This window comes from Pristis pectinata, chromosome 21, assembly GCF_009764475.1.
Source record: "Pristis pectinata isolate sPriPec2 chromosome 21, sPriPec2.1.pri, whole genome shotgun sequence".
Classification (NCBI taxonomy): domain Eukaryota; kingdom Metazoa; phylum Chordata; class Chondrichthyes; order Rhinopristiformes; family Pristidae; genus Pristis; species Pristis pectinata.
In genome coordinates this window covers 21,754,566-21,777,376 of record NC_067425.1, presented here as the reverse complement: position 1 = coordinate 21,777,376, position 22,811 = coordinate 21,754,566, and the positions used below count along the sequence as shown (strand labels likewise).

The window sequence follows — 22,811 nt, the reverse complement described above, 5'->3', positions numbered from 1 at the left end:
CTTCCAATTTCCCACACAGTGCTCCTCAAATAGCATTTCACAGGAAACATTAAAATTTGATTCAAATCAATTGTGGAAATCCTCTCAGACTCACTAACACACTGGGGAATAGCTGATCAAATTTCCAGCGTGTGATCTTGCCTGTCAGGCTCCCCAAATAGGGATGGGGGACTTCATGCAAAATAAATGTATTCACTTTAGAAAAATTATAAAAATGGGATGAACCACCAAAAGTCCTGCAATATATTTATTTTTAAAAAGTAATCATTCACCACACCCAGTGCTCTATTGCAAATGAGAGCTTTATTGCGTCTCACTCCCTTAAGGTAGAGTCAGAAACTCTGGCCTCGGCCCGCTGAGTCAGTGATGACCATCAAACACCCATTTACACTAATCAAATATTAATCCCAACATTCCCCACATTCCCTTCAACTCTCTCCAGATTCTATCACCCACCCTCACACTAGGGGCAACTTACAACAGCCAGTTAACCTACCAACCCGCACATCTCTGGGATGTGTAAGGAGCTGGAGCACCAGGAGAAAATCCATATGGTCATGGGGACAGCTGCAAACTCCACACAGGCAGCAGTGCAAATGTCATTAGTTGCATATTTCCATCACTTGAAGACAAATATAAAAGAAAGCAACCACGGTAGATGTTTGATAACCATCACACACAGAAACACTAAAGGGATCTGAAACACGTTAGTGTAAATGTTAAGTGCACTTTCAAGACCAGGTTGTTAATAATTCTCCACAGAAACAAATCTGATTATCCCTTCAAGATTAATAACTTCTGTATTAAATTTAAATGTTTCCAAAACTTTCAATTTCAAAAAACAATTATATGCTGCCAGAACATCAAAGGAATGTTGACAGACCAGAATGCAAATTATTCAATAGAGTTTCCATTCTTTCATATAAAAACCTTTACATTACCTATGTTCAGTATCATTCAAGAGTACTTTATTTCATTAGCTCTTGATCTCAGTGAAAAACAATTTTCTGTTTCAAACCAGAATGATAACAAAAGTACTCTGCCCTTCCAGAGGATCCATTCCATAAATGAAGTCTTCCAAATAAAATATATCTTCTCTAATAATAATTGATGCAAGAAAATAAGTTGATTTGAAAATTCAGGACAAAGTCTTTGATAAATATATCATTCAGAAAAATGCTAAATAGTGCCGTATTTTTCAAGGCATGTGAGTCAGGTTATGTGACAATTTAATAACCACAAAAAAATTGGTTATTCCGGACTGCAATCTAACAGCACTGAACCATGTAAAAAGTAAATGTAGCATTTAATGTCAAAAATGAATCAGGCTGTGAAGCCTGTGCACTGAAATGTGTGGAACACACTAGCCTGCATGCATCAAATTTCATTTTAAAAAATCAGTCTAGTTTATGAAAGGTTGGCAATTAATCTTTGAAATCATTCCAGGGGAAAAATACACATGAATTAGTATTGTACTAACTTCACCTTCCTGGAAAATATTTAAAAGCAACATCAATAGGCACAAAGAGATGGAAGTAAGATTAATATTTTGAAGCAAATTGTTGATGCATGGGACATCGGTGCTGAATTGGATCCCCTAGCAACTGAATCTGCATTAAGTTGATATTACTGTTAAAAATAAGCATATAAAACATTTCTCATGGTAACTGAATCAATGGAAAAATAAAATGCAAAGTTGTAGGCACCTTATCTGTCTCCTTACTAAGCTAATATTCAGTATCCAATATTTGTGAATCAAAAAAGTGTTTATCCAATTGAAATAAAACAACAGTGTAGTTTTACTAGACAAATAAGAACTGACAGATATAACTCAAGGCAAGCTCAAGTTCATTCTAATTTTTTTACAATCCTTTGATTCCCAAATACTAAAGACAGCTTTCTCAGAAGGTGGAAAATAATTCTATTATCTCTTAGTCTTGACTTATTCTGTCCAACATCTGCAGGTTGCAAGAACACAAATTTGCAATATCTTTAGATCTGTGTTGATAAAATTCTCCCTGCTGTTATTATATTATTTATTCCTCTCTGTTCTTCTCACTTCCCTATCTTTGTAACTTAAATGACTCAATTGTCAGGAATTTCTTTCACATTTCGTCAGTGTCATTCCACGGCCCTAGTTTTACAATTACATCACTAAAGTAATATTTGTGTGGCATCATTATAGATTTAGAACTCTGTTCCCATGCCCCTCAATGTGGTCCACCTCCAACAAATCAACATGTATCATCAACCCTCCAAAAAGTGATCACAATTATGTTGGTTCTAATTCGAAATTGCTAAGCAATTTACAAAACTCTCTGACTGTGAATTGGAAGGTAAATTAGTTTTTTTTTCTATTTAATTAACAAAAACATTATTCACAAATAATCAATATTAGATTTTCCTATCAAAATCTGTACTAATTATTTCATCTTGGACTATCAAATTTTCCAATATTTCTTCAAAATGACTCTAAAAATCATTTGTAACAAAAGCTAACCACATATTAAGAATAAAACATTGATCCTAACTACTGCACGTTTTTATTCACAAATATTGGATACTGGAGGCTCTAAATGATTGGATCTTAATTCTGAGCCATAAATTGTGAAAAGGTCTTTAAGTATTCACTTCAGCTGGAGCACTTACATTGATTTCATACAACTGCAATTTTCTACACAATTCTGAACAGTATTCCATACAAATTAGACACCATGTCAATCAACGATCCATCTTTGTGCCTAGACCTACATAACCTGCATTTACCATTAAACTATTGAAAAAAAATAGACCACAATAACGACTTCAAATTCGTTTCATTGCCACTGAAAACCCTGTAATCACCAATATTTCAGCCAAGATTCACACATTTTATATTCACTTACCAGACAATCCAAATGAACCATAAACGGCATAATTATCTTTTCACACTAAACCTAACATAATGGGGAAATTTATTACACTCATCTTTACATGTAACTGAAATCCTTATCATTACACTTCATGAAAATCATTACAACAGCATGGATGTTTCAACATTCAGTTCAATCTGGGAACTGAAAACGTTTTCATAATTTCAAAATGATTGGCTAAAAATGTTCCTAATCATGTCCAATTTAAGTTTTCTTTGGTCGATCAATGCGATAAAGGTAGTCTGCTGGCAGGAAATAGCCCAGGTATTCCACAGTGTCCGGGGTGGTGTCATAGTGGTAGTGCCCACCCTCTCCATGGTGGCTGAAGCAATGGGTATGTTCAACCCGAAGATCAAATCCCTTGTGATAAAAAAAGGCAGCTTTTGTTAGTTCATCAGTGTCAAATAGAGGGGCAGCAGTAAAAACAAGGTACTCCAAGCTCTAGTAAAGGTTTTGGCAACTCTTTGCTGTATGGGTATTGAAAAATTGCAAAACCAACATTGTGCTACATATATTGCCTTTGTTTAAAACTAAGAGAGAAGTGGAAATATGTTGCTGTTTTGCATCTGGTTTATCAGCTCAAAGATGTGTCAAATAAAGCATTTTAATTTTGAGTGAGTTTATTGCTGCAGTTTCGACCATGAAACAGAAATCAGTGGGACCCAAGTCAGCTGGAAACCATTGGCATAGTATCCAACAACATAGTTTGCCATCTAAAGACCAAAATATAATTCAAATAATTCACGGGATGCATCACCTGCCTTTTAATCTCTTGCCCTCCCATCATCAAGGAACCCAAACACTCCTTCCAGGTGAAGCTGCCAAATTATTGTACTCTATTTGGGTGCTTGTAACGTCATCTGCTTTACTTTGGAGAAACCAAATGCAAATCACTCTGCAGAACACCTCCATTCAGTACATGAGGGTGTCCCAGAACTTCCAATTGCCTGCCATTTTAATTCTCTATCCCACTCCTGCTCTGACTGCTATCTTGGCCCTTGCAGGCTGCTTCAAAGAAGCCCTGTGCAAGCTTAAGGACCAGCATCTTAGACATGATACAGACCTTTCCCATTTTTATCTAAACAGGCCAATTCTGAGGGAAATTCAACCTGTAACATTAACTTTCTTTTCTCTCCACAGATGCTGCCTGAATGTTTCCAGCATTTTCTTTTATTTCAGAGTTTCAGCGAGGGCTGTGTTCAGATCATATGAAAATTCTTTTATCAAGATAACCGCAGAAAATAACACAAACCCTGTTTCAGTATAACTTCGTAGTAAATATTCAACTAAATTATAGAAATCAAATAGTCAAGCATTAATTAACTTTGAATTTCAAGTGCTTGAATATGTAACATTTGTAGTACATGCTCAGGCTTTGCTACTTACCAGGTCGTGAGACACAAACACTGATTGGCAGATGAGGGGAGCACCCATGTCAAAGAATTTCAGCCAATTGTTTAGTTCCTCGTCACTGTTCAGAGGACAGGGAGAAAAATCGGGCTAGAAAACAAAAACAAATCAAGTACTTCAAAACCAAAGAAATACTAATTATAGGAACAAAAGCTCCTTAAATTATACCATATCACATTATATTTTTGCAACCCCTTTTGTTTTAAAGAATAATTTTTTAGCTACCCAAGAAGGAGCAATTGGTTGGACCCTTGCAAAAGTGGTTCCAAACAGTGGAGAAATTTGGGGTCTCTAAGACACTGGGAAGTAGTTCAAACCCTGGGAGTAATCTTGTGAAGTAGCAGTATGGTACAGCCCACCTAGCTGAATTAGCTCGCAATGATGTCTTCCTTTCACTGAAACCGCTAGCTCACAGACAAAGAACGTTTTTATGAAATGCTTTTCCCTCCAGTCATTGTTTTTGTAAGGGAGTTTGGCAGCAACTTAATCAACGAAGATGAGGCAATTTCTTGGCAGTGTGGATAGGTTTCTCCCAATTGTGCACATGGCTCACATTGGTTCTAAAAGAGTGCCAATCTAGATGCATGCCCCACCAACTCAATGCATCTATTACCAAGACCTCAAGGAAATGGAAATATGTGCTTAACGTGCATTCTCCCCTTAGAGTTAGTTTCTTATTCCCTATCTGGAGTTAGTACCAAGAAGGGGATTATTTCCTTAATTTGTTCACAGGAAGTAAACGTTGCTGACAATTTATTATCTGTCCTGGATTGGCATGATCTGAGGAAGTAGTCAAGAGTCTGAAGTCACATTTAGGCCAGACCAAGTAGGAATGGCAGATTTTCTGCCCTGAAAGAACATTAGTAAAACAGGCAATTTTAATTTCAATCCAGTACTTTCATGGTCACCATTCCTGGTTCAAGAATATTTGTTTCCTCTAGGTTTATTTAATTATTTTAATTTAAATTTCACTGCTGCCATGGTGGGATTTGAATTCAAGTTTCCAAAATCAATGATCTAGGCCTCTGGCAACTGGTCCAGTAACTTAACCACTATGCTACTGTACTGATCAATGGCATGTTCCTTTTTCATGAATTGATTTGTGTCCTTACCAAACCAAGCAGCATGTGAAATGATCAACTACTAAATGTAATATTCCATCTTTAGATCTGAATACAAACAGTACCTCAAGTGGCTCTGGTTGCATGTAAAAACCCACTTGCTGTTAACGTTGGCATATCAACTGGGTAAAAATTATCTTTAAAGCTTTAGCTTTTAACATCCTTCTATAGCTCCCCACTCTTGCTTGGCACTGGGGCTGCATGGTCACAAAGACTGCAGGATACCTTTGTGTGAGGCTTTCCCCAGGAGCTCACTGAAACGCTGTTAGTTCCAGAGCTTTAAAGGTAGACAAAGTCCTCCCATAAATAATGCTGGTTGTAAATAATTCCTGGGGTTCAGCAAATATGGGCATCCACTGGCAAAGAAAATCAACATTATTTGCCGTGACTTAAAACTGGCCAGAATTGTCTTCTGAATTAAAAGGAAAATTCTCTTAGTTGTTCTGGGCAAGATGCTGAATTCAAAGGTTACTGGCAAGTCAGAGTGATGGACAGGTTTTGCGGTGAGTGGAATCAGATCGGGATGCTAAGCTATGAGAGGGTACTGCTGGTCATCACTATTAATTGTCCACGACACCTGAGATTACTCACAACCAAAGCAAAGTCTAACTGCCTGCTCATCAATGAAACAGAGGCTCATTTGCTTTTGAAGAAAACTGATCGAAGGCATTATACATGGACATCATGATACAAATACAAACTGGCTTGTTCAGCCATTCTGAAAACAGGTGTCAAACATACAGGAATAGTTGACAAGCTTCACCTCCAATGGGTGAAATCATTGCTCAGTTATGTATTCAAAGATACAGCCAGGAGCCCAAGGATAATTGTATGGTGAGCTACATAATCACCATGCTGCTTGTCAGAAGTTCCCACTACCAGCTGTGCCAACTTAAATCCCACTTGTCTTCAAGCATCTGACAACTATATTGGGAAGTATAAAACAAAGGGGTGGGGTGGGGTGGTGTCAGGTGTCAAGCTAACTCCAAGACATTATACATAGTGACAGAAATCCAGAACCCCGCCAACCCCAGGCAGCCCTGGTAATTCCATTTCCAAACCAGCCAAGTCTACACCACTGCAGGAGATGAGAGGGACGGACCAGATCCTCAGGGATGCATTCTTTCATTCATTCATGCGGTATCGACAGTGCTGGCAAAGAGCCAGAGCTTACTGCCCAACCCTAACTGCCATCGCAGAATGTGGAACAAAAACAGAGAATGCTTAAAAGACTCAGTGGGTCAGGCAGCCTCTGTATTGAGGGATGGCGAAAATAAAGTGAATACTATGATGGTGGAGTCCAAGAGAGCCTGAATGACACAAGTGGAGGCAGTGCTGACTGAGAGAGGGTGGTGAAGGCTTGCTCATCACAGGTGAGCTGTCTGGAGATGCAGGTAAGAGATAAATGAAAACAGAGGAGGAGACTGAAAGAAAAAAAGCAATAACTGAGTGGTACAAAACACTGCAAAAGCAAAACGCTGCAGGCACTGGAAATCTAAAATCAAAGACATTTCTGGAAATATTCAGTAGACCAGGCAGCATCGGTGAAGAGAGAAAGAATTAACATTTCAGGTCAGTGACTTTTCATCAGATCTGGAAGTTTAAGATGGTTCTAAGGTGCAGAGAAAGGGAGGGAGGGACAAACAGAGCAAGAGCGGTCAATGACAGGGTGAATGACAGGAAAGCTTCAATGACAGAAAGTTGATGGTTTAAGATGACAATAGGCCAGAGGAGGTACAAATGCAAAATGATTATCTGAATGTTGGTATTCTGAACTCAAAACAGTGTTGGAAATTGCTGAACTCTGTGTCCAACTCAGAAGTCTGCTTTACCTCTAACCAGAAAATAAGTCTTGATGGGCAGAAAATTCAAAAAAAACTATCAATGGGATATGCATGTCTTTATCTTAAATTGGATATTCGTAAACAATGCTGAGTTTCTATGCACGTTGGATACTCAAGGTGACCAATAAATAAATTGTTACAACCTTTAGAAGCAATTTGGTGGTTGGAGAACATTATCTTAAAGATGAGCTATATAAATTATTCATGACTCCCCTTTGAGAAGACATCACTTTCACTTAAACTGGTCATCAGTAAGAAATGGAACGAGAGGAATCTTCAAGCATGATCAAGAATTTGTGTACATTTGTGATTAAGTTGCAATCAGAAAATTGCAACTTAAGGAGACTGTTTGGCTACTGGGTACATGGTGGTTACAAGGGGAGTAATCTCATTAGTCCCATTCTCCCTCTCCTAAGTTTCCTGTACACCAGAGACTTATTCTCCCTAACACAAGCCCATCGTGTCTTTGATTTTCTTTGCCCTTAACCTGTAGATAGGTTAGAACCTATAATTTATATTAACTGATTAACCTACCACGACATCTTTGGGATATGGGAAGAAACTAGAGCACAGAGGGGAAACCCTTGGTGTCACGTACAGTTAAGTGAGTTTCTAGGTTATATGGTCCTCTCTCTGAGTAGCTTGTGTTTAATTTTCTATTAGCGCTCTGGGCACCAAGCTCTTTCATTCTGGCCATGTATGGGTAAATGTACCCTTCAATGCCACTGGGGTGTTCTTATCCTCCACCTCTCTGTAAATAATTGCAGTAGAGAAGACCAGATGCATTGGTACTCACCATAACATGAATCTTGGCTTTTCCTTTTTGAATGAGGAAAGTCCCTCCCATCGCTACAGGTTTATCTCCAAAACGTTTTGCAAGTGTTTCCCGCATGCAGCTCACGAAGTTACTCTCTCCTGTTCTTCTGCAGCTCCTTACTTCAACAACCTAATCAACAAAAGCATTAGTCTGGTCATACTACAAGTCAAAAATCAATCCGAAGAACCTGTTTAAGTCCCATTATAAACCCACTAATGTATTTTAAATACATGCACTGAAATTGCACTGTGCAACATTAACCACAAATGTATAATCTATTTCCTATTAAATCGTGCCGTGTCATTTTGAACTATAATGAGAATTTATTAATACACCAACTTGACTACCATATACTTCCAAATCATGGCATAAAGTCTGACAAAAATATTAAAATACAGATTAAATTTATTGTCCAGTGGAGGATACAGATTAGGATAGGAATATTAATGGAAAAGTCTGCCACAATAATTGCAAATATTTTTGTGATCTCCAAGTTAGAAAGCAAATCTTTTAAGGTTTTATTTCCATATTCATGATATTTTTGCATCAATGAGTTACTGATACCCTCTTAGCTGCCAGTCGGTAGGGCAGACAATCTGATCCAATTATATTTTAATTGGCCATGTGTGGCTCATCTCAGAACCCTGCATTATTCTGAACTTTGAGCAGAGCTTTATAAGTCACATCCTTCTCCATTTCAAAGACAGAATTCCAGGTCTGAGAGACTTTCTAAAACCACATCCACTTCAATCTTTCTACCCCAAGACCCTCACTGGTGGAGAATTAAAATTCAAAGTAATTAAGTAAATGTGAAAATTAAAACTAGTCTCAGTGAGGTAACCATGAAATCACTGCACGGTCAAAGTGAAAAAACACAAGTGGTTTATCAGTCTCCTTCAGGGAAGAAGTCTGATGGTGTAGTCTATATGAAACACCAAACTCGTCAATGAACTGCCTCCTCTCTGCAGGGTCAATTAGGGATGGACAATAAATCCTGGTATTGTCAGTGGTATCCACATCCCAAGAGTGAATAAAAAGGGAGTGTTTTAATAGCTTAAGGACTCACCAACATGTAAGCCACATAAGCAATATATTGAGTTAGTTTCATTCACCTTTCCAGGTCTCCCCTCACTAATGTACAGGTTAGCCAGTAATGCAAAATCACAGGTCTTATACTTTTCACCATATTTCTCCAGGATAAATCCACCAGTGGCTGGGTCTATTTTGGCACTGTAAACTGTGATTCACCTCAGGTTTGCCATTTCCTCTGGTAAAGACATTGGGCATAAGCTGAAGCAAAACACAAAAAAAGCACGTATCTGTAAATAGAACATCTTACATGGAGAGTTATACAGTGGGACTCCAAATGTACTCTGTTACAAGTAAACTATACTACAAAGTTCCCAGTGAAAACACAGTAAATTAGTCATTAACAAAAGTAAGTTAATGTAGGTCCCACTTTCCATATTGTTGGCACATGTGGATGTCTCAAGAACCTTATGAACTAGAATACATGTATGAAGGCAACAACTTCATAAATATCAATTTTTAATGATTTTCAAATTAGTACATGATTCTTTTGTCACACACATGATTTCAGGTAAAATTGGCAGCAGTCAATACCCACAAGTGTTAACAGGGATCATAATCGGTACTATTCTGGTCTATCTGGCACAGTAGTACACCATATAATGTAATTACCTAACACGTCACTAGAGCATTAAATCATACTGTAGTCACAAAATAATTTGGAGCCTAAAGTGACCTGTTTTACTGTTCTATATTCTTTAAAGTGATCTTCCTGGTACACAAGAAGAATGCAAGCAGTTTCTAATCACACTCAGGAGCAACATTTGTGATCTGTACCTCTGCATTCACACAACAGCTTTAAATGATGCTGCACCTGCTCAAGGACGAAGGCACCAGGCAGTTCTACTTCTTTAGCGATAGTATTGAGATTATAGATCTGCAATCAGAAACAAAACTATATAGGTGTCCTTTTTATTACATCAAATCTCTTGCGGTGGTTGGATCAAAAAACTGCAGATGCTGGAAAAGCAAAACCAAAAAAAACTGTTACAAGCAATCTATTTTGCAAAGTTCTCAATGAAAACATAGTAGGTTTAAACTAGTGGGAAAAATACAAGCCAATATCTTGGGTCAGTGAACCTTTTTTGGAACTGGAAAAGTGAGAAAACAAGTTGCAGAGAGGGTAGGAGTGGAAAGAACAAAGGGAGTGTCTGTGACGGTGCAAACCAAAGTTGCCAAGGTAACAATTACTTTAAAAAAAACCAGTTGGAGACAAGAAATAAAAATGTACTGAGTCAAAGACAGAGAGATCAGAGTGGGAGTGGGGCAGAGAATTAAAGAGACAGGTGACTGGAAGCTCAGGATCACTCTTGCAGACTGAATGGTGGGTTCTGCAAAGCCGTCACCCAACCTGCATTTGATTTCTTCAGTGTGGAGGAGACCACACCATGAGCACCAACTGCAGTCTGTTACACTGAAAGAAGGGCAAGCGAATCACTGTTTCAAAAGAAAGGCCTGTCTGGGTCCCGGGATGACGGGAAAGGAAAAGGTAAAAGGACTGGTACCACATATCTTATGGTTCCGCAAGGATGCTCCTCGAGAAGGGGAGCAGTTGGTAGAGATGGAAGAGCGTTCAATAGCAGCAAGTCACAAAGGGAAATGGTCCCTTCAGATGCTGCAATGGGAAGGGATGTGGAAGATATGTCTGGTTGTGAATTCCAGTTGAAGGAGATGGAACTAATGGTGGTCAATCTTTTGAATGTCAAAGCTGGTGGGGTAGAAGGAAAGGAAATAGGGAACCGTTTCCATGATCTAGTTGAAAGGAGAAGGGTTGAGAGCAGAAATTTGGAAAAAATAGAGGAGACAGGGTTAAGAACCCTGTGATTTGCGGTAAAAGGAAAACTGTTGAGGAAAAGGAAGACATCTTAAAGACACCAGTGTGGAAAGCATCATCCCCAGGGCATGTTCAATAAAGGAGAAACAGGGAGAATGGAATGGAGTCCTTTGCTGGAAAGAGGGTCAGAGAAGTTATTGTTCAAAATAGCTAGAGGATTATGATAGATATTGGGAGCCAATGTATCCCCTGAAATGGAGAGAGAGATGTCAAGAAAGGGAAGGAAGGAGTCAGAATAGACAATATGAAAGTGAGAGCAGGGGTGAAAATTGGTAGTAAATGTGATGAAATTTGTGTTTGGTGCAAGAACAGGAAGCAGCACCAATACAGCCTCAATGTAACAAAAAAGGTTGGGGCAGGAGACCTGAAAAGGCCTGAAGCAAGGTCTGTTCCACATATAGACGTACGCACGTCTAGGATTTCTAGGCCACTGAGCAATGATCTTGTAGCAACTTACAAGATAAGAAAGAATACAGTAAATCCAGAAGAGATCTTCAGATTGAATTATAACAGAATTCTCAAACAATTTTTATGATTGAGTGCATGAAATCTTTTGTCCCCCCACCTAGTCAGATCAACAGCTAGAATGAAATTTTATATAGTAATGGTAACATAAACCCTAGGAAAGATTTATGTTTTTATAGAGCACTATAGATTTTCTAGATGCATTAGCTAAGATAGACTAAAAAGCCTTCTCATCTTGTACCCTTTGTGAAGTGCAGTGAGGGTTTTCTGAACAGTGGTTTGAATCAGAAGATTAGGTCACCAAATGCCAAAGTCCAAGCTGAGATCTGAACTGAAATCATTCCCACCTTATCAGTTTGTGGAAGGGGCAAGAGGTGAGAAACTCCACCCACATCTGCTACTCGGGGATTTCCACATAGACCTGCACAATAAAAATGGTTCAGTTCCAAAACTTCAATAGATTAAATAGTTTTTAATGTGAATACAATGCTAATTCCAACCTTCAAGAAAACTTACACAAATAATGTTAGTACAGCACAGAATCTAATTTGTAAAATAATGCAAGAAATCAGAGGCCATTGAACTTTCCACTTCAGTGAGGACAAGTATTTAATACAAGAAATCTAAGATGAATTTCTTCACCACAGTGTTTGGAGCCCCATATTCATTAAATTTGTTTAAAAAATGTACCACTGTAAGTGCCAAGTGATCTTTTCCATTGGTTTTATACTCCACTGTTATCCATTCATTCAATATAAATTTATACTTCATCTGCTGCTCTATATGAGCACCAACTCTTTCAGCCACTATGGGTCACCCTCTGGAACATCCTCCTTAATATAACAGCCTACTCATTTCTGAGGTCATTTTCAAAAGCACACTTCTATTGCTTTTTCATTTCCCCTTTGTTCAGTGAAGTGCATTTCATTTTTCCAGCTTTCATTTTGAAAGAACTCTTCTTCAAGTAGTTTCAGATTCTTCTCCCACTTACACCACCCCCAGACTTACATTTGTTATTTACTAAAGCCTTTAGTGCTCTCTTTCAACTAGCTCCATCTCCACTTTTCCATTCAATTCCCCCTCGCCCTCCATCCTATCACCTGTCCCCTTTCTCTGCACATAAACCTTATCTTAATCCCTACTTTTTCTCAGTTCTGATCAAAGGCTGACTAAAATGTTAACTTTCTCATTTCATAAAGAAAGAATGTCATGGTATTTAAAGCATTTTCTGTTTTTATTTAATGATTACAATTGGTTTATTTACACAGTATGCAATGATTAACAGACAGCCATTCAACATATCCAAGGGCACGTGATGTTTTTAGTGGTCAACAATGTATTATTTTGAGAAACATGATTAATACCATTCTACTTTAGATCAATACATCAGCAAGCATTTGACAGCTGCAAAAGAACAGCAGATTGTCAAATAGCAGAGCAGAATTTAAATTACAATACTAAATGTCATAACATAAGAAATAATAGCAAGTGTTGGCCATTTGGCCTCTCAGATCTGGTCTACCTTCAATAAGATCAGAGCTGATCATTTACCTCAGCAACCCACTGTTACAGCAGAAATGTGGAAAACCATGCCAGTTTACTTCATTACATCTATTTTAATCTGTAGTTTGTTGTTTAATTATTCGCAGAATTATGGTTCAAACTAGATTTACTATCCGAGTTTACAGATTGTGAAACATGTACACTAGTTGTTCGGTCAGCTGTAGGACTTGACAGTAGTTTGGAATCTGCATACTGCAGTTAAAAGTTAAGGATTTTATAATATTAAAGCAGTACTTAACCTGCAGCAGCAAAAATGAAGGGTTTCCTGTGTAAGATCTGGGCAGTCCACCACAGACACCTGAACCTCCGCAAAGTTTCTCTTCAACCCATCTTGCAGCACTGAAAGACAAGCAGCTAATTTAAAAAGGCATTTTTACCTCAAAGAAACTTGCCACTGCAATTTTGTGATTCCAGTCTGAAGTATATCTCAATACTCTTCTTGGCAACTCCCTCCTTCTCTTCTGAAAGTTAGGTCCTTGTGGGGGCTGTTCACTAGATGCCACACCTACAGTTCTTTGCTCGAGAACCCAACATTCATGTACGTCTCTTAATAATGTTTGTAGCAAGTTTGGTCAACAGCATGGGAATTCACTGCTGAAGTCCACATCAACGTGACCCAACATTCACGACAACGAACTGCAGGCAGGATAACCAATCAGCTGTGCTAATTCCAACCAATTTCCCCTTTTACAATCTCATGGGACTGAGGCCAATTTTAGAATCGCACCATTGTATCAAAGAGATCTTCTTATGCACTCCATTGGGGACTGAGGATGCCCTGCTTCTACTCCAGTTTTGTGCATTCTAGGCAATCAATGAAGCCAATGTACGGCCCACAGTGGCAACTGAGCACAATGAGGGCCTTAACATTGGGGATGTTGGCCTGGGAGAGGACACTGACATTGGGTTGTTTATCTTTCCAATGAATTTGGAGGATTTTGCAGAGTTTTGCTGATGTTTTTCCAGTGCCCTTAGATGCCTGTTGTAGTCCGTCCAAGTTTCAAACAAATATAGGACAATGGGAATAAATTATTTATACCAATCAGAATCCCCTGAGGATCCTACATTAATGTATGAATTTTTAAGAGATCTGAAGATTCCCCAACTATCTTTAAATGAATGCTCTACATTAGATGCTCCCATTTCAGAGGAAGAAATAAAGAAAGTAATATTTTCAATGAACTCGGGTAAAGCACCGGGCCCTGACAGATATACAGCTGAATTTTTTAAATCCTTTTCTGATATTCTTGCTCCCCGGTTAGCCAAAATTTTTAAAGATGCCCTATCAGTGGGTAAACTACCACAATCTTTCTATGAAGCAACTGTTTCTTTAATTCTTAAAAAGGATAAGATCCCACTGATTGTGCATCTTATAGACCTATTCTTTATTAAATGTAGATTCAAAAATATTTTCCAAAATATTGGCCTTAGACTGGGAAAAGGTTCTTCCACAAATTATCTCTGAAGACCAGACAGGATTTATTCAGAATCGTTATTTACATTTTAATATCAGGAGATTAATGAATATTATATATACCCCTTCATCCCAAATTCCAGAATGTGTTGTTTCACTAGATGCTGAAAAGGCATTTGACAGAGTCGAATGGGAATATCTATTCACTACACTTCAAAAATTTAATTTTAGCCCTAAATTTATATCTGTGATTAAAATGATTTATTATACACCTATGGCTTCAATACTTACTAATAATCAAAGATCTCCTTTGTTTAGGCTTTTTCGAGGTAATAGACAAGGTTGCCCGTTAAGCCCTTTATTATTTGATATTGCTTTAGAACCCTTGGCTATTGCACTTCAGGACTCTTCAAATGTATGTGGCATTGCTCGCGGACAGATGATTCATAAGATATCTCTCTATGCAGATGACATGTTACTTTATATTTCTGACCCAGATGAATCTATCCCCGCAGTACTATCACTACTAGATCAGTTTAGTGTTTCTTCTGGCTATAGATTAAATCCTAATAAGAGTGAACTTTTACCATTGAATATGCAAACCCCAATTTATAGCCAATTACCTTTTAGATTGGTAACTGACTATTTTATGTACTTAGGTGTTAAAATTACCAAGAAACATAAGGACTTATTTAAAGCTAATCTATTGCCTTTAATTGACCATGTTAAACAATTATTTACTAAGTGGTCTCCACTGTCTTTATCATTGGTAGGCCGAATTAATGCGATTAAGATGAATATTTTACCAAAATTTTTATATTTATTTCAAGCGATTCCAACTTCTGTCCCGAAATCTTTTTTTGACACTATTGATTCTAAAATTCTTTCATATAATTTGGCAGAATAAAAACCCAAGGTTAAGTAAGAAATATTTACAAAAGCTACAAAAGGATGGTGGTTTGGCCTTGCTTACCTTTAGATTATATTATTGGGCAATTAATATCAGATATTAATTTTTGGATACAAGATTCTGATGTAATTCAATGCCCCAAATGGGTATGCCTTGAGCACCAATCAGTTCTTGAATTTTCATTAGTTTCTATTTAGGTGCTTCACTCCCTTTTGCACTTACCAAACTAACTAAACATATGACTAACCCAATTGTTAAACATACAATATGAATATGGTTTCAATTTTGTAAATTTTTTGGATTGAATAAATTTAATTTGTCAAGTCCCATTCAATCTAATTTTTTCTTTCATCCATCCAGAGCTGACTCAGCTTTTTTCCATATGGAAAAGGAAGGAACAGTATGTTTTCGTGATCTATTCATTGATAATTGTTTTTCATCTTTTGAACAATTGTCTAATAAACATAATTTGCCTAGATCACACTTTTTTCGATATTTGCAGATTAGAAATTTTTTTAAAACTACTATACCCTTTTTTCTGACACCTTACAAAATTGAAACTATGGAAAAAATTTTAGGTCTTAATCCTTATCAGAAGGGCTTGATAGCGATAATTTATGATTTAATTATGAAAATACGTCTAGAATCATTAGACAAAATTAAGAATGAGTGGGAAAGTGAACTCCAGACATCTATACCTATAGAGACTTCGAAGAAAATTCTTCATTTAGTTAATACATCTTCAATGTGTGCCAGACACTCATTGATACAGTTTAAGGTAGTCCACAGGGCCCATATGTCCAAAGATAAGTTAGTTCGTTTTTATAACCATATAAATCCTATATGTGATAGACGTAAATCGAATGTGGCTTCTTTGACACATATGTTTTCGTCCTGTCCTTTTCTGGAAAAATATTGGAAAGACATTTTTAACATTATTTCAAACGTATTGAAGATTGATTTACAACCTCACCCTATCACTGCAGTTTTTGGATTACCAAGGATAGAGTCTGGCCATTTATCTGCTTCCGCTAACCGTATGATTGTCTTTGTTACATTAATGGCCAAATGATCTATTTTGCTTAAATGGAAGGATCCAATACCCCCTACTACTTTTCAATGGTTTTCTCAAACTATATCATGTTTAAACTTGGAAAAAATTAGGAGTGGTACTGTTGATCCTTCACTTAAATTTGAAGATATTTGGAGTCAATTTATTCAATATTTTCACATGATGTAGATCCCCTTTCAATAACTTTCCAACTTGGAGGAACGGACTTGATGACATAATATCGCTCTGTTTCTACTGAGAAATTTTAGCCCAGTTTTTTTTGTTTTTTTAAAAAAAATTTTTTGTTTAGTTTATATTGTTTACAATTTTTCTTATTGATTTGGGCTTTTTAAAATTTATATAATAAATCTTTTTCTTTCTTTTCTTTTATATTATATTCATTTACTGAGAGATCATTGAATCTACAGATTTTTTTATATTTTATTGTTCTTTATGATTATCTATGCCATGATTGTTATCCTGATCTCTTTGTATTACATGTATAAACATTGATGCTATATATCAATCTGTATTAATTTGAAAACTAATAAAAAGATTGAAAAAGAAAAAAATTATTTCAGAATAATTATTTATGGACTTAGTCAAATTTGGAATTGTTTCTCTTGATTCCATATTAGTAAATTGCTTAACTTCAGGGAATGGTCATTGACAGTTTACTAGAATCGCCATTGCTAAGAAAAGTTCATTCTCGTTAATTAAATTATGTTAAGATGTTCAGTGGTAATCATGCACTGTGCACCAAGTTTAAATATAACGAGATGTTCAATACCACTCCTTTCACCATAGGCACAGTGATTGAGTTACTGAACTAATATTCTGATACAGTGCGTGAGCTGTTGATCGGGAGACACAAGCGCAAATTCAAATTAAAATTAGCATCAACATTTTTTAAAAACTGGTCTGCCAATTCCCTACAGAAAAAGGTCCCCCGGCATTACTTGGTGTACTCGGAACCCAAGACCCACCACCGGAGTTGACTGCCCTCTGAACGGCCCAGTCAACCACTTGGTTTAATCCGGGAGACAGAGACCTTCACGTTATGTGAACATGTCTTCAAAAGACAGCTGCAGAGAAAGAACCAGGGATCCTCACTCATCACTGCCGGCAAAACCACAGTCTACAGACTGCATGTCTAACACATCTCAGACAGTTGTGATGTTTACTGGACGCGGTATCTCTCGTCCGTGGATCTCCGCACCGCCCAGTGTCGACAACTATAGTTTGCACAGCGAGACCATCTCAGAACTAAAACGCTGTACTTTGCCTGGGTGTTTCCTTCTAACTTACACATTGCAGGCAGCTCCGTGCGTGGCATTCATCCGCCCTGCGCAAGGTCAGGGCTTTACCTTCACAAAGCTCCTCTAAACTTGGGACATGAAGCACAGACTTCTCAATACTCGCAGCCATTGCAACGTATCCGGTCCAACCCAATCTTCCCAGTAGGCGCATTGTGCGTTTTATTGCTCTCTGGTTCCTTAGCACCGGACGGGTCTAATATTACACAAGGTGTAAAGATCAAAGTCATGGTCAAACATCATAATGGTGAAGGATGGGCGGATAAACAGATCGCACTCTAATTTGGCACTGCGGTTGCGGTCACGAACCAGCAACAAAAGAAACACACTCAGCACGATTCAGTGTTTACTCGGTAGTGACCTCCTCACCCCGAAAAGCATCCGAATCGTGGTCGTCCACACACAAATACCTGTTTCCTTCTACAGGTCAACAACAAAGTGAACTCCACCGGATTACTTCGGTGGGCAGGTTAGAGTGAAAGTACTGAGCATGAAACACGTAGTAAAGTCTGGAAGGGCACAGTTTAAAGGATAAGGTGATCAAAATAGTTAGGTATGGATGTAGCAATCTAAAGTCTTAATTGCCCAAAACAGCAAATTGAGAGAAAATAAACATTTGAAATGTAACGATCTTTTTGCCCATTTTGTCAAATTTAGCGTGAACCAATGTTGGGACTTGAACAACACATTGCAGGGCCAACTTTAACCTCGCCGGTTCAGTGGGAATAGTTCATGCCTTTTAAAAGTAAGTCCACATTATTCTACATTCATTATAGAACATAGAACAGTACAGCACAGAACAGGCCCTTCGGCCCACAATGTTGTGCCGACATAGCTATTCCCTTCTACCTACGGAATGCCCATATCCCTCCATTTTCCTCTCATTCATGCGCCCATCCAAGCCCCTCTTAAAAGCCCCCAATGAATTTGCCTTCACCACCCTATCAGCAATGCATTCAGGTATCCACCACTCTCTGAGTAAAAAATTTACCCCTCACATCTCTTCTGAACCTACCCCCTCTCACCTTAAATGGATGCCCTCTGGTATTCAGAAGGCATCCATTATTGGATCATTCAATGATGGGAAAAAGATATTGCTTGTCCACCCTATCTATGCCCCTCATAATTTTACACACTTCCAACAGATCACCCTCAGCCTCCACCACTCCAGAGAAAAGAGCCCAAGTTTGTCGAGCCTCTCCTGGTAAATGTCAGGTAATCTGTTTTATTACAGTTGGTTGAAAAATAAGATGGCCAAACATGATTTCTCAGCATTTCTTTGAAGCACAACCATTTACTTCCATCAGAGTTGAGACTGGGGCTCAATTTAATGTCTCAACTAAAACATGAAATGTTTGAAAATAATCCCGTTTAATGTTTTAAGATTATTTAGTGAGTCAAATAATTCCACCACCTTTTCACTCAGGGTTTTATTATAGTCTTATCTCTATTTTGATACAGCACACATCACACAGTCAGAGATGAATGATGTATTTATAAAGGTTCTAGCACAGAAGCAAAGGCTAAATACATTATGATTGGGCTAAACACCTAAAAATGTGGATGTGCAATTTTATGTCGCGGGTAGATATAACTCAAGATGTGCAAAGTTAAGGATGGGTCCACTTCTTCTGTATCTTGTCATTCATGCGATGTGGGAATCACTGGTAAGGTTTTTCATTTATTATCCATGCCTAATTGTCCTTCAGAAATAGGTGGTGAACCAATTGTTCCCTTGAAACACATGACAAAGGTATCTCAGAGTTGGTAGGTAGGGAGTTCCAGAATTTTGTCCCAACAAGAATAAGGGAGTTAGAACAGTGCATGACCTGTAACTTGTAGTGTCTGTTGCCCTTGTAGAAGCTGAGTATGATTCTGAAGAAGTCTTGGTGAGTTGCTGCAATACACACTATCGTCATGGTACACCTTTTGTGATATATATGATTACGGTAATTAGAATGGATTTTGATCAATGGTTAAGAAGGTGAAGTGTCTCATAAACAAGTCCAAAGCAATACAGGCAGCTGAGAGAGACCACTCTGTGCCCCAGAGTCAGTAGGTGTCATTTGCATGTTACCATGTGATTTAATATACCATTGTAGATTACTTAGATAAATCCAAGACAGTTATTCTTCAAGGCAGTAAAGATTGTACTAGAAGAAAAATTCCTGAGTGAATTGCAGGTGAACTTATTGTGGCCAGGCTAACAACCATTTGATTTCAAAGTAACACTAAAAACATTAAGAAGTTAAATTAAGACAAATTAAAGATTGCATTATATAGTAGCTTTCACAAAACTCTTTATCATCTACTTTAGAAATATTAATTGAGGAAGAAATATGGGCTTGGATACCAGAAAGAATTGCCTTGGTCTTCCTCAGAATAATTCATAACCACCTGAAAGGACAGAGAAGGACTCAGTGTAACGTCTCATCTGAAAGATGGTACCTCTGGCAGTGCAGCTTTGCCTCAGTGGGATGTCTGCCAGGAATTTTGGCAATAATCTCTACACTGCGAATTGAAGCCATAACTTTCTAATCAGAGTCCCTCAAACTGAGCTATGACTGACCATACTCTGCCCCCAGTCCTTGGTAACATTGGGACAACTCAGCGAGCTCATTTCTCCTTTCATTCGCTCAAACTTTTTAACTGGATGAAAATGCCTTGCTTGTTATTTCTGCTCTTGGGACACAGTCAAGCTCATGATTTCTGCAATTTACAAAAAAAAGAACCGCTTATCAAAATTAAAGTTACATCAATAATATTAAATCTAACTGGAAAATAATATTAATGCAACATTTGTTGATGCTGTAAAAAGCAGCAAGTCAAGACGACAGCTGGTTCGATGCAGCAATCGCAGCTCGGCTGCGGACACGGCGGACGGGCTCGGTTGTGCGCCACCGGACAACATTTCCATCGCACATTTCCGGGAGGTGCTGGGCTGTGGACTGCAGGTGATAGGAGGACTGGGGAACTGGGGGGGAGGAGAGAGGGGGAGAGAGGGGGGAGGGGGGGGGGGAGAGGGGGGTAGAGAGAGGGGGGAGAGAGGAGGGGGAGAGGGGGGAGAGAGAGAGGGGGGAGAGGGGGGGAGAGAGGGGGGGGGAGGGGGGAGAGAGAGGGGGGTGAGGGGGGAGAGAGAGGGGGGGGGGAGGGGGGAGAGAGAGGGGGGGGAAGGGAGGAGAGAGAGGGAGGGGGGAGGGGGAGAGAGAGGGGGGGGAGGGGGGAGAGAAGGGGGGGAGAGGGGGGAAGGAGAGGGGGAGAGAGAAAGGGGGGAGAGGGGAGAGAGAGGGGGGAGAGGGGGGAGAGAGTAGGGGGGAGGGGGGGGGGGGGGGGGTGAGGGGGAGAGAGAGGGGGGGGGGGGGAGGGGGAGAGAGAGAGGGGGGAGGGGGAAGAGGGAGGGGGAGAGAGAGGGGGGGGGAGGGGGGAGAGGGAGGGGGAGAGAGAGGGGGGGGAGGGGGAGAGAGAGAGGGGGGAGGGGGGAGAGAGAGGTAGGGGGGGGAGGGGGGAGAGGGAGGGGGGAGGGGGAGAGAGGAGGGGGGGTGAGTGGGGGGGGGGGAGGGGGGGGGGGGAGTTGGGGGGGGGGGGGGGGGGGGGGGGGGGGGGGAGGGGGGGAAGAGAGAGGGGGGGAGAGAGAGGGGGGGAGGGGGGAGAGAGAGGGGGGGAGGGGGGGGAGGGGGGAGAGGGGAGGGGAGGGGAGCGGGGAGGTGGGAGGGAGGGGAGAGGGGAGGTGGGAGGGAGGGGGAGGTGGGAGGGAGGGGAGAGGGGAGGGAGGGGGAGGTGGGAGGGAGGGGGAGGTGGGAGGGAGGGGGAGGGGGAGGTGGGAGGGAGGGGGAGGTGGGAGGGAGGGGGAGAGGGGAGGTGGGAGGGAGGGGGAGAGGGGAGGAGGGAGGGGGAGGTGGGAGGGAGGGGGAGAGGGGAGGTGGGAGGGAGGGGGAGAGGGGAGGGAGGGAGGGGGAGGTGGGAGGGAGGGGGAGAGGGGAGGTGGGAGGGAGGGGGGAGAGGGGAGGGGGAGGAGAGGGAGGGGGAGGAGAGGAGGGGGAGGAGAGGAGAGGGAGGGAGGGGGAGAAGGAGAGGGAGGGAGAGGAGAGGGAGGGAGAGGAGAGGAGGAGAGGGAGGGGGGACGTGCTGGGCTCTGGACTGCAGGTGACGGGGGAGCTGGGGAATTGGGGGGAGAGCGAAAGCGAGGGGGGAGAGGGAGGGAGGGAATTCTTCCCGTTAGTCCTGAAAACATTTTCCCTCTCAAGTGCCTACCCAAATTGCTTTGTAAGTGCTGATATAAGGTTTCCACCATCCTTAAGGGGAAATGAGTTCCAGATCATTTTCCTTGCATGGGAATGTTTGTCCTTGCATCCCCCCATGTCTAGCACAAAGTCCGTGTTCTCTGATCCTCAATCCATCTGCTAGTGGGAGCAGCTTCCCTCTATTTGGCCTATCTAAGTCTCTGGTAAAGTTATACATTTCTGTCTTAATCAGCTCTCAACATCCTTTGTGCTACAGAGAACAATCCCAGCACTTCCGATCTAGCCTTGCGGCTGAAACCCCTCCATTCTGGTAAATCCCTTCTTGTTATCCTCTTTATAATCTTAACACCTTCATAAAGCGCATGAGCAGAACGTAGTTCAGCTGTGGCCTAACCATTGTATAAAGATTCAGCATTCCCTCCCTGCTTTCATACTCTCTGCTACTTTTCATGAACCCTCTGAAATGGGTAATAAATGCTGGCAGGATTTAGATTGAATCAGCATCAGGTTTATTATCACTGACTTATATTATGTGAAATTTGTTGTTTTGTGACAGCAGTACAGTGCAAAGACAAAAATTACTATAATTTACAAAACAAATAGTGCAAAAAAAAAGTAGGTGCACATGCTCCTGTTCTCACTCCAGTTTCAACAATATTCCCAATGGTCCAACACAATTCAGGATGAAATATCTTTGATTACCATTCCATCTTCCGCCTTTAAACATTCATTCCCTGCGACACCTGGCACACCATGCCTGCAGTATGCTTTAGGAAATACACTGCAGTTACTTGCCAAAGCTTCTTCAGCAGCACCCCTTAAAC

General features: G+C 40.1%; 2 protein-coding genes across 7 annotated transcripts in view; one reads left to right on the top strand and one right to left on the bottom strand.

Moving 5' to 3' along the window:
* Positions 1-1,870: 1,870 nt before the first annotated feature.
* c21h11orf54 (chromosome 21 C11orf54 homolog) overlaps positions 1,871-22,811 on the bottom strand; it is a 33,197-nt gene continuing 12,256 nt past the window's right edge. For 2 of the 5 annotated variants that reach the window (XM_052035613.1, XM_052035612.1), the window contains exons 6-8: positions 8,084-8,233; positions 4,299-4,412; positions 1,871-3,272 (exon numbers count right to left, since the gene is read on the bottom strand). In XM_052035613.1, coding sequence (XP_051891573.1) covers positions 3,117-3,272; positions 4,299-4,412; positions 8,084-8,233 — 420 coding nt within the window. In that variant the 3' untranslated portion in view covers positions 1,871-3,116. Of the gene's footprint in view, positions 3,273-4,298; positions 4,413-8,083; positions 8,234-9,352; positions 9,395-22,811 lie in introns of all 5 variants that reach the window. The other 3 variants (XM_052035616.1, XM_052035611.1, XM_052035615.1) reach the window with 2 other exon arrangements.
* The window catches only part of LOC127581318 (TATA box-binding protein-associated factor RNA polymerase I subunit D-like), a 31,375-nt gene continuing 30,523 nt past the window's right edge, over positions 21,960-22,811 (top strand). The window contains exons 1-2 of one of the 2 annotated variants that reach the window (XM_052035609.1): positions 21,960-22,009; positions 22,220-22,297. The gene's annotated coding sequence lies outside the window, so the exon portion shown is untranslated. The remainder of the gene's footprint in view (positions 22,010-22,219; positions 22,298-22,811) is intronic. The other variant, XM_052035608.1, reaches the window with a different exon arrangement.